This window comes from Phyllostomus discolor, chromosome 7, assembly GCF_004126475.2.
Source record: "Phyllostomus discolor isolate MPI-MPIP mPhyDis1 chromosome 7, mPhyDis1.pri.v3, whole genome shotgun sequence".
Taxonomy (NCBI): domain Eukaryota; kingdom Metazoa; phylum Chordata; class Mammalia; order Chiroptera; family Phyllostomidae; genus Phyllostomus; species Phyllostomus discolor.
The window spans coordinates 28748836-28761105 of NC_040909.2; the positions used below are offsets into that span (position 1 = coordinate 28748836).

The window sequence follows — 12270 nt, forward strand, 5'->3', positions numbered from 1 at the left end:
TTTCTCATGGGCTCAGCTGTGCATATGGGAAGATATTTGTATGCTTTCTTTAACACTTTTAGGTGTTTTTAGGGAAAGATTTTCAAATTGTTCAGTTTATCACAATTCCAGATATAAAAGTCTTAACTGACATAATTTATATTGCTGGCTTATAGTAAGACTTAATAAATGCTATCTGTTATTAAATTTCATCATTAGCACTATTTCCACAAATATGTAAAACCTGAACATTTGGATTATAATATGTATAATAGATTATATGTGTAACATATGTGTAATATGTAATAGATTATATATAATAGTTATAAAGCTTTGTAGTAATTGGTCTAAAACTGAGTATGATTACTGGGTATATGTAGATCATGCTACAAAAACACAGTAACATCTAGCCTATTAAAACAGTTGAAAACATCTCAGTTTCTTCTCAACTACATGTTCTCCTGAATTAAAACTGTTTTTTTTAAAAAACCTTTTACCTCCTTACAGAAACAAGAAAATGTGGCTTTGTAGCTTTCAAACACTTAAAGATATGTCTCTAAGAATGTATATTTATGTGTGAGTTACTTCACATATACCCATCTATATTATATATGTTAAGGTTTTAAAATTTTACATTTTGCATGAAATTATATATCCTTTTTTTGCCTTTTTCTAGGAAGATACTTCATCGAGACTTAAAATCAAAGAACATTTTTCTGAAAAATAATCTGCTTAAAATTGGTAAGATTTTTAAAAATATGTGTTCCAGAAACATGGGAGGGTATACTGTTTAGATGTTATCGATATAGCAAATTAAAGCACATGGTATCAGAGTAATCACTCGTTTATTTAAAGTTCTTGAATTTTTGTTATTTGATTGGGGCCAATAAAACCCAATTCTTTTGTTTCTGATTACCTGATATAAATTGACATATGAGATATTTGCTACATACTTTGCAGATTCAACTAGTATTTTTTGAGTTCCTACTCCATAGCAGACACTTTCCAAGTGGTTAGACTTGTTTTACTAGTTTGGTCAGTTACTACAGATTTCCCTGCTTGTTTTATCACAAGCAATTAGGAATCATCACAGATAAGTAAAATGTTGGTATAATGGCTTTGTTAACCTTTTGTTCCGCTTCAGGACTGTATCTCTGCTCATAATTGTTACTGGATTGTTTAATCTTCCCGCAAGATGTTCTTAGACAGGGAAAGCATAAAAGCCTGCAACCAGTTAGGCAAGTATAGAGAAGACGATGGATTCAAATTTTTATAGTCATGTTCCTGAAAAGTCTCAAGTCTTTTACTTAAAACTTTTCTTTATTGTAAATGAAGAATAAACTCTCCTTCCTCAGATAAAATTGCAAATCATTATGTTCATCCCTTTCAAAACATTGTTTCTTATTATTCAGGCTTGAAATAACTTTTTAATTCAAGTTGCTGGTCCTTCAGAATTTCAAAAATAAAGTTTGGTTTACATAATTTACGTGACTGGATCAAAGTCTTCCTTCACCCACAAGGCTTATGTTTTTAAAGCTATTCACCAGCATTGTGTAGTTTAAAATATATTTCTGTTCCCCTTTAACATAATATGAATCATTGCATATTAAATTGTCAGATTAGATCCTCAGTTGTTAATTCCCAGGGCTGCTTTTCATTGTTTTAAAATATTCACAAAAATTAATTATTATTTCAAGGGGACTTTGGAGTTTCTCGACTCCTAATGGGATCCTGTGATTTAGCCACCACTTTGACTGGAACCCCGCATTACATGAGTCCCGAGGCTCTGAAGCACCAAGGCTACGGCACGAAATCCGACATCTGGTGAGTGGGCAGCGGCTCGCCCAAGTGGCTTACTCACTCAACTGCTGTCCTGAGAGAGCAGCGCCTTTTGGTTTGAGGATCACTTACTTACTGGATTTATTTACTTTACCCCTTTGAAATCTGAGTCATTTTGTGACCAAAGTAAAAGAAGGTTTTTAAATTTGGAATTTGATATGTTCCATTAAATTGATTTCAAGAAGTCCTTTTATTCCTAGATTAATTGGTTGGTTTGGCTTCTTTCTTCTTGAACCACAAGGAGAAGTTCTTAATTTATAATAAACAATAAGTTTTAATAGGTTTCTTCTGGCCTATTAAAAAAGCATTTATAATCTTAAACACTGTGCTTTTTTTATTTTAAAGTTAACTTCTACCTCTGTGAGGAATGTACAGTTTTTCTTTATTTTTTCTTATTGTTGATTTTAAGAATTTTTACTAAAGATATTAGCTTTAAGGGTAAACTTACCATATTTCCCATGTATAATGTGCACTTTTTTGCCCAGATTTTTGAGGGAAAAGTAAGGGTGCACATTATACATGGGTGTAATGATTACATACCATGGGTATAATAAGGGGTGTAATAATCCCGTATACGATATGCACAAAAGGGTGCACATGATACACAGCAAAATGCTGTAAATTTAAAAATTCTGTTTTTTGTGATAGATGCATCTTAGATTTCTCAATTTCTCTGATCTCTTGTTCCAGAGGAATTTCTCCTTCCTTGTCATGGAACCAGTTTAAATCTCAGTGCAGAAAGCATATGAGAAACTGTAGTCTATTTTTAGCAATAGATCCTATCTGGTGAAAATTTATTTTCCTTTGAAGAGGAAACTTACATAATGTTGAGCTAGTTAAGACTGGAAAGGACAAACTGGCTGAGAGCTTGCTAATTAAGTAAATAGTCATTATATGAAAATCAACTTAATTAGTTCTGAGCTTTCAAAGATGAGCCGTGAGAAAGATTGCGTCCCATTTGTTCCTCTAAAGAGCATAAAGGAGAATGTTACACGTTCTCTGGTTAGGGAAACGGAGGCCCGAGTGAGCGAGAACACTGCTGAGACTTGGTCAGGCGGTGGCAGATGCCGTCCACCCTGTCTTTTCCGTTCACACTGGTGATTAGCGATTCCTAGGTTCTTCAGTGGGTTTTTTCCCTTGTTACTGTCTGGATGGTCTTTTCCAGCTAACCTACAGTTTTTTTCTTTATCACAACCTTCTCCTAGCCCTTCCAAAACAAATAGCAACAACATTATCAAAAATAGACCAAAACACAAAGATATGTTTAGAGGAATGAGGTGGGTTTGTTTTTTTTTTTTTAATTTTGCTTTATTGAGCATCTACTATTTGCCAGTGACAGTGTAAAGGCCTTGGGGTGTAAAATCAAAACTGATAGGATTCCTGACCCTTGGGGGCTGTCTTATTGCTCTTTTTGGGGTACATTTCTGCAGACTGAGAAAACCATTCTTGGGCTTTGGATTGAATTTGAGTTATATACCTATATCTTTCTTCATACTTAGTATTTTTTATTATATAGACATTTAAAAATAGATAATAATTTTTTCATGATTTAAGATGACATGATATCAGAATGATGTTATATCATGTCATTTGAATTGAGAGTAAATTAATTTATGAAGCTGATCATTTAAGCTTTTGTGATAACATGTAGCAAGAAAGCTGGCTCATGCTGACATTTATCTATATTTCCTTGCCCGATCAGATACGTATCTCCTAGGAAACTTGGGCACCAGAACACACAGAGGGAAGAGTACAGCATACAGTCTTTTTGTCCCAGTTGTGTGCCTTCTTTTTAAAAACAAAAACAAAGAAAACTTCTCCTGGTACTGTGTAAAGAATTATAAGAGGCCTGGCTGATGTGGCTCAGTTGGTTGGGCATCATCCTGCAAACTGAAAGGTTACCAGCTCAGTTCCCAGTCAGGCCACATCCCTGGGTTGCATGTTCTGTCCCAGGTCAGGGCACGTACAGAAGAGAGTCAGTCGATGTTTCTCTCTAACAATGGTGTTTCTTTCTCTCTCTCTTTCTCCTTCCCTTCCCCTGTCTCTAAAAAGTATAAAATAAACTAAAAAAAAAAAGGAATTATAGGAATATCACAGTATTGCTCTAATATTTTAGGCTTGCAAAAATGATATCTAAGGCAAAACTTAAAAAGCCAAAACCTCCCAAATATAAAAATGCAGGAGAATTTTAATATGTTTTTTGAAAACTTTAGGTTAGCTCTCTTTATGGAAATTACTGGCTATTCAGCATGTACAAGCTAACCATTTATTGTCATCCTGACTCCAATAACCACATATTATGAATTTAGAAGTTCCCTTGGTTATATCCAAATTAAAAAAAATCTTATCTGGTGATGAATTTCCTACAGCTAAACCTAAAATGCGAAGAATAGCAGAGAACTATTAATTATAGTGGCAGACACATAAGCGTGATGAGTAATATTTGGGAGACACTCTTAGAAACATTGGATTAGATGGGGTTGAGAATTTTTCTCTGAATCTCAGTAGGTAGCATCTGTTTATGTGGAAAATTTTCTTAGGATTAGATAAACTTGTGAATAATTGATAGGTGTTTTGCTCTAGCACTAATAGCAGTACATGTTATATTTATAATGCTTAAATATAATACTAGTTATATTTTCATCTGTTAACATTTGCTCCTATATAATCTTATCTTCCTTCTGTAATCTGTTAACCCTTTGGGGAGTTGGAAAAAATAAGTGAGAGGGGTATTTCGCTTAGGAGTCTATGATCTGCATTCTTTTCTTTTTCCAAAAGCCAACGGTGGAGTAAACAAAACGGACTGGAGGAAGATGTTGGTGGAGAGTACAGAAGGGAGAGAGGGAGGCCTCTATTAATTTCACACACTCTACTACTTCTGACGCTCTGTCCCCCTTAAAGGAACCTGTGGAGACTATCAAAGATGAGTAAAGCCCTCGGAGTACAGCCATTCAGTCAAAGTGTGGAACAGTGGAGACTGTTTCAGTACCCAGCCTTTATGGAGTGCCTGAGCAAATAATAATCAGAAAGAGAAGGAGGCTTTGATCACAGTTTTCACTGCCAACTCACTCCCCCACATCCCAGCTGCGAACATCACCCATGTTCATTTCCCAAACTTTATGTTTCACTTGGAATCTGTGAGTATGACCCCAAGAATATCTAAAGATGCAAAAAAACCCCAAAACCCATTCCCTTTTGCTTTCTCCTCTGCCACCCTGTGATCTCATTTCCCCTTCCTCCCCAGTGTTGGTCCTGTCTTCAGATCTTTCATTGGCCGAGTTCTTACGGTATGGAGGGCATGGGACCACTGCCAGGGAGGGAGAAGAGATGATCTGCCTTCAAATATTGTAAAGCTCAGTTGTGGAAGAAGTAATTAGGAAGAGCTGGTAAGAGCAGGATGAAATTCACCCAGACTGGTTTCCAAAAATTTATGGATTTACCCCAAAGCAGGATAGTATGTTGGGATGATATGGTGGAAGTAGAGCATTTACATTTCCTTTTAAATATTTAAAAAATTTGGTTCCTCAGGTGCACTTGCCACATTTCCAGTGCTATTTTGGGCACATGCAGCTACTAATTATTGCATATAGAATTGTTCCAGCCCCTTCAGGCCTCACCCTGGGGTTTTCTTGCATTAACCCAGCCTTTGGATTGGGCAGGTCCTCAACCCGTTTCAGCTGCTGTTCTTAGACTGGCCCACTGTGCTTTTCAGTGAGTATGTTTTGGTATTTAGGGCTCTTCTGTTCTTAGGCCCTTTAACCCCTTCATTGATTCCTTCTGCTGCTTCTCACACAGATGCTGATACTGTACAGGTGATTGTGGATTGTCTTTGCTTGCTTGTATTTTGAGGTCTGAGGAGACACATTGTCATCTAAATTTATTGAAAATGTTGGCCATGGTTTTTGGTTTTACTTTCTAGCTGTTCTCTCTGTTTTACTTGGAGATTCAAGAAAGATGCAGAAACAACACTTTCAATGTACCACCATTTTCCCCAAAATACTCAGAGTCAGCATTTTTTTTAATTAACAGGGTTTTTAAAAAGATTTTATTTATTTATTTTTAGACAGAGGGGAAGGGAAGGAGAGAGAGAAGGAGAGAAACATCAGTGTGTGGTTGCCTCTCGTGTGCCCCCTACTGGGGACCTGGCCCGAAACCCAGGCATGTGCCCTGACTGGGAATCAAACCAGCAACCCTTTGGCTCGCAGGCTGCGCTCAGTCCACTGAGCTACACCAGCCAGGGCCAGGGTCAGCATTTTAACAAAATTTCCATATGATTTGTATGTACATTAAAGCTTGGGAAAAACTGATAGAGGTTCTGGAACATGGTAGGCCCTTAATAACTGTTGCTATGTAATATTGCTCCTTAAATATTAGTTCAAGCAACCCAATGTCTTTCATTACATTTAGATGCACTTTATGTTGAGACTCAATTTCACTTAAGTAAAGACTTTATTTAGAATGACACACACTAAAGCAAAACTCACCAGTCCTATATTAACTTGCCCTTACTTTCTATTTATTCAACTGCTTAAATTATGTGTACTCTCCTCTAGATGGATATCAGGATGACCCTAGATTACACCAAATAAAAATATGTATTACTTAAAAGATCTGTATAGCTTTCCCAACCACCAGAGTCATGCATCGCTGTGGGGTAGGCTTCTCTTTGTAGAGTCTGAGCAGATTTCAAAGGGTAAATTTAGCTATTTTGAGACAAGACAAAAAGTTTGAGTTACATTTGCAATTCATTATCAGCCCGTGCTTCAGAAATCCTTTGGGCAGTTCTGGTGGACTTGAACAGATGGCAAGTTTACAGAGTTCAAATGTGATGCACTCCACGTGCACCTGATCCCAGCCCTCCCTCTTGTAGCTGCGTTCACTCCCTCGGGGGGGGGGGGGGCGGGTATTTGCTTGCTTCACAGTTGGCTGTATTCTGGAAAAAGGAAAGAATGCAGATCATGGACTTCTAAGCAAATGCCCCTCTCACTTTCTCAACTCCCCTCTCCAGCCCCTTTCCTTGTTTTCACATTGCCATATTTAAGATCTGGGAGTCAAATAAGACAAAATCTTGAACAGGGATGGAAGTGATGAGTTTGAGATGATATAATTTTCATATAGAAATGTCTGGTTGGAAATTGGAGAAAATAAAAACCATAGGTATATAGATGTGTAGTTAGTAGAATGAAAGTGTATATAGTAGACAGATTTTAAAACTGGTAACAGGGTAATAAAAATCTTTCTCCCAAATGTCATGATAGTTTCTGTAATCAGGATGTCCCACATTTTAGTTATGGGTATCCCCTCCTGGCAGGTGCACTGAGACCATAGCAGGTCCCTTTCCATAAGTCACTGGCTGATAAATGAAGTCTTTCTTCCAACATGTGCTCAAGAGCAAGTAAATATCACTGACCAAAGTGAAATGGGTAAATGGAAAGCAGCATCCTTCACTGCAGTTGCAAGGGGTCTTTTATCAGTAATGATTACTGAGCTAGCCTTTAGTTTTTCCATCATCTGTTTGGCCAGATAATTTCACATTAAAAAAATCTTGATACAGTTGACACTTGAACAACATGGGTTTGACCAGCACAGGTTCCCTTATATGTGGATTTTTTTCAATAAATAGGTATTTTCTCTTCCTTATGATTTTATTAATAACATCTTCTCTTCTGTAGCTTACCTTATTGTAAGAACACAGTATATAATACATTTAACATACACAGTGTATCAATCAAGTGTTTATGTTATCAGTAAGCCTTCTAGTCAACAGTAGGTTACTTAACTACTAACTGTAGTTACTTAACTACTATGTAAGTTTTGGAGGGGAGTCCAGATTATACACAGATACTTGACTACATACAATCCCAACCCCCGAGTTGTTCCAGGGTCAACTGTATATTCATCAGATATGGCTCAAGTAGAGTTATGTCTTCAGAAAACCAGGGTTTGACTCTGTGATCAACTCACCGTGCTTAATAGACCACTAACCAACCCCCTCTCCCTGCCAAGCAACAGAAAAACTAACACCAAACTTGCCTGCCTTCCTATGGTTTTGCCGCAGAGGGTCTCATTTTCTGTGTGCCTTATACTCGCCATGGCTGATGCCCTGCATGGCTTGTCTCAGGCCCCAGCTATCCTTGGAGGTGTATTATGGCCCCAGATAGGAGCTGAGGTAGGCTTGGGAACTCAGCCCTTCTTGAAAGGCTTCATCAGGGTTAATCATGATTTCCAACTCAAGACAGTCCTTCATGATCAGGAATGCTTTCATTGGCACAGCACGGAGAGGTGGGGCAGCATAGAGTTTAGGGCTCTAGAGCCCAGAGAGCCCGTGTTGGAATCCTCGCTCCACCACCTACTTCGTATAGACCCGTGAACCATTTACCTAATCTTACTGTTTCCTCAACTGAAAATGAGAATGACGATCATAGTTCCTGTTCCATTGGGTTTCTTATGAGGATGCTTAAATGAGTTTAAAATATGTAACGAATATAGAACAGGGGCTGGCTTATAGTAAACACTTATAATTTTAGCTATCGTTTTCTTTATTATAAAAGTATTATTAAAGTTATTATTATCATTTGTATTATTGGTAAGACAATGTAATACTCTGCTGCCAAGACAACTCGAAATGTCACGAGTCTGGGATTATTGCTCCCATGCAATAATTAACCCTTCAGACCTATCAGAGCCAGGAGAGATAGTCCAGCTTTGTTCAGCTTCTAACCCAAGTCCCAAAAGAGACTGAGCCCATGGGGCTGAATTAAATCCTCAGAAGAGAGTGTGTGGGGACTGACACATGGAGAGCCTTCTATACTTGGAACTGTGAGTTTTTCTTTTTTTCAGTGTTCAAATTATTACATGGACATTAGACTACATAGCAGGTGTAGCCAACGTAAATTTTTTAGGAAAAAATTTAAAGAAACATTAAATGAAAACTAATGCCAATAACTAACAAGCTGAACTAACTTGGCACCTTTCTGGGCAAATTTGTTTCTCTTTCTGCGTTTTGGTTTTCTCATTGATACCAGGAGACTTTGGAATTAGCAAATCTTGATAGTCCCTTGCAGGTCTACTATTTTGACAGTATGAGAAAATATTCTTGAGGTTCGAATTAAACTCTCTTTGGAGAAATAAGTACCTATATTGGAGCAGTTTATAGCACTCAGATGCTTTATATGTATCCACACTGGTAAAAGTATTTGTTTCAATGTAATGATTATATTTTACTTGTAATATATTATACTCCCCCTCTCTTGTTTTTAAGAAAAAATTTTATAGTATAACAAATATTGACTTGATATTGTCTTTTTAAACAATCTACAGCCATACCACCCCAAACATACCCAATCTTGTCTGATTTTTTTTTTCATTTTAGCCATTCTGTTGAGTATGTAGTGCTCCTGCACTGTGGTTTTAATTTTCATTTCTGTGATGACGAAAATGATAAACATCTTCGCATGATTCAGGACAATTTAGTGTCTCTTCAAGTGTTTTGTCCATTTCTTCTATTGAATTCTCTCCTCGTTGTTATTGATTTGTGGTAGTTTTATTAACTATCAATTTTTTTATATATTCTGCATACTGGTAATTGATGAATATTTGAACTGTCTTCTCTCACTCAGATCTTCCTTTTCACTTTCTGGAGGGAGTCTTTTCATGAGTAGAAATCCTTAATTTTAAGTTTATTTTATGAGTTCATTGCCTTTCCCAAGATCAGGAAGACAGTCTTTTCTTTCTTTTAAAAGCTCTATGATTTTATTTTTCTCAGTTAGAGCACCTATAATTGATTTCTGTGCATGTGTACTCTGTGCGATACGTCCACATACATGATTTCCTACATGGATATTCAATTGGCCCAGCATAATTTGCTAAAGATACCATATTTTTTTTTCACCACAGTTTAGTTTACCTTTGTTTGAATCAAGTGATTGAACATGTGTGGATCTGTTTTTGAGCCCTCTGTTTTGTACCATTGGTCTAGTTTTTCTTCTTTGCCAATATCACACTTTCAGGAGTGATATACCTTTATAATAAATCTTGTGGTTTGGTTATAGAAGACCTCCAAACTAGTTCTTCAGTTACACTGGCTATCCTTGTCCCTTTGGATTTCCAGATAAAGTTTAGAATCAGCCTGTCAATTCCTGCAAAAAGAAGTCTGCTAGTATTTTGAGTTATCTTGTATTAGGTCTATCTAATCATTTTGGAAAAAATTGACTTCTTCATAATAGTGAATCTTCCAACTTATGCATGTAGATGTATCCCTCCACCCCATTCATTTTTTAGGTCTTCTTTTATACCTCTTAGCAACGTATTGTGGTTTATGGTGTAGGGTCTTGCATGCCTTCCATTGGATTTGTTACCAGATATTTGATGTTGTGTGACATTAATGTAAATAACATTTTAAATTTTATTTTAAAAATGTGTTTGTTGCAGGCTTATAGAAATGATCTTTTATGTATAAAATTATATTGAAATGCTTAATGACAGTATGTTTCTTTTCTGTTCTTTATATGTATTTTTGAACATTTTCTGGCCTCATTGTTCTAGGTAGCAACTTCATTATCATATTCAGTAGAAGTGGCAGTAGTAACCATCCTTATCTTGTTCTTGATTTTAAAATAAAAATATAAATTATGAATATTTTACCAATAAGCATAATATTTGCTATGTTTTTATAGCTTTAAAAAACCCAATTAAGGAAGTTTCCTTCCATTCCCAATGGCTAACAAGAGCTTTCTTCTGTTTAAAAACACAAATGGGTTTTGAATTTTATCAAGTGCTTTCTTCTGCTTCAGTGAAGATGATAGAATTTTTTCCTTCTATAATGAGGTACTTTCCATTGATTGATTTTCAAATACTAATTCAACCCGTTATTCTTTAAATAAAATACACTTGGTATATCATATTCTACTTATAATGTGTGTGCATGTGTATTTGGATTTTTTGGATCTATGTTCCAAAAAAAGTTGCCTATAATTTTCCTTTTCTGTAATGTTCTTGTTATATTTTAGTATCAAAATTATGCTTACTTTATAAAAGGAAGAGATTGATTAAGACTGGTATTCTTGATTTCTTAAATGTTTAGAAGAATTTGCCAGTAAAACCATCTGGCTCTGGACTTTTTGTGTGTGTGGATGGGTGGGGGATTGGAGCTTTAAAAACTCTTTTAAATTATTATTTTAAATTATTATTTTAAATTATTATTTTAAATAATTACTTATCCATTTACTAAATACAAAACTATGCAGATTTTCTATTTCTTCTTGTATATAAGTTTGGTAAATTATATTCTTTTTCTATATAATGTCTTTAGTAATTTTATTTTATTTTTAAATTTATTTTTGTTGTATTCTTTCCATTACCATTTGTTCCCCTTAGACCACCTCCCCATTCCTCTGCAGTCAGCACACGGTTTGTCCATGCCCATGAGTCCTTTTTCCTTTTTTGCTCAATCCCTCCACCCCTTAAGCCCCTCAATAGACTGTACACATTACCTCATTTGTCACATTTTATTGGGGGAAAGGAATGTTTTTAATGTCATCTTAATACTTTCTAATACTGGTAGACTCTGTACTGTTGTACACTCTTCTGTTCCTGTTATTGGTAATCTGCGTGTTCTTTTTTTTCTTGTTCTCTTGACCAGCCTTGCTAGAGGACTATTAAATTTAATAGTCTTTACTGATTTTATTTTTATTGTCTATCTGTTTCTATTTCAATTATTTTCACCTTTTAAAATTTCTTCCCTTAAAATATGTTTGGTTTGATTTTCTGTTATTTTTCTGTTTTCTCAAGCTGACTGAAATAACAGGTATTTAAAAGCCTTTTCTTTGCTAATATATGCATTTAATACTTTCAACTTTGTTATAATCATTTATTTTAGCTGCATGTAATATGATAATATTTTATACCTTTATTAGTGTTTAGTTAACAATGCTATAACTTCTGTTGGAATTTTTTATTTCACCTATGGATTATTTAGATGTGTATTTGTTGTTTTTCAAGCAGTTGAAGATTCTGTAAGTTTTTTTCTCTTTTTGTTAGTAATGTCTAGCTTAATTTCACTGTGGTCAGAGAACATGCTTTGAAGTTTTCAGTCCTTAAAGTCCGTTAAGGCTTGCTCTGTGACCCTGACTATGGTCAGTTTTGGAAAATGCTCTCTATGTGACCTTGAAAATAGTATGAATTCTGTCATTGATGGCATTCATTAATGTTGATTTTTCATTTAAGTCACTTTTGGTCATTGTGTTTGGATTTTCTCTATATTTATTTATTTGGTCTCTTATTCTACCAGATATTGAAAGAGGCATTCCATCAGATATTGAAAGAAGCATGTCAAAGTCTTTCTCTATGGTTGTGAATTTGTCTATATTTTCTCTTTATTCTGCCAATTTTTGCTTCACGCACACACACACACACACACACACACACTCATATTGGGTTTTAAGATGGTTTTAT

At 35.5% G+C, this 12270-nt stretch overlaps 1 protein-coding gene across 9 annotated transcripts in view; it reads left to right on the top strand.

Annotated features, from left to right (window-relative positions):
* NEK11 (NIMA related kinase 11) overlaps window positions 1-12270 on the top strand; it is a 216287-nt gene that overhangs the window by 79904 nt on the left and 124113 nt on the right. For 8 of the 9 annotated variants that reach the window (XM_036030649.1, XM_028518308.2, XM_036030651.1 and 5 more), the window contains 2 exons: window positions 656-720; window positions 1677-1803. The exons of the other annotated variant lie outside the window; for it this stretch is intronic. In XM_036030649.1, the coding sequence (XP_035886542.1) occupies window positions 656-720; window positions 1677-1803 (192 nt within the window). The remainder of the gene's footprint in view (window positions 1-655; window positions 721-1676; window positions 1804-12270) is intronic. 9 annotated transcript variants of the gene reach the window in all.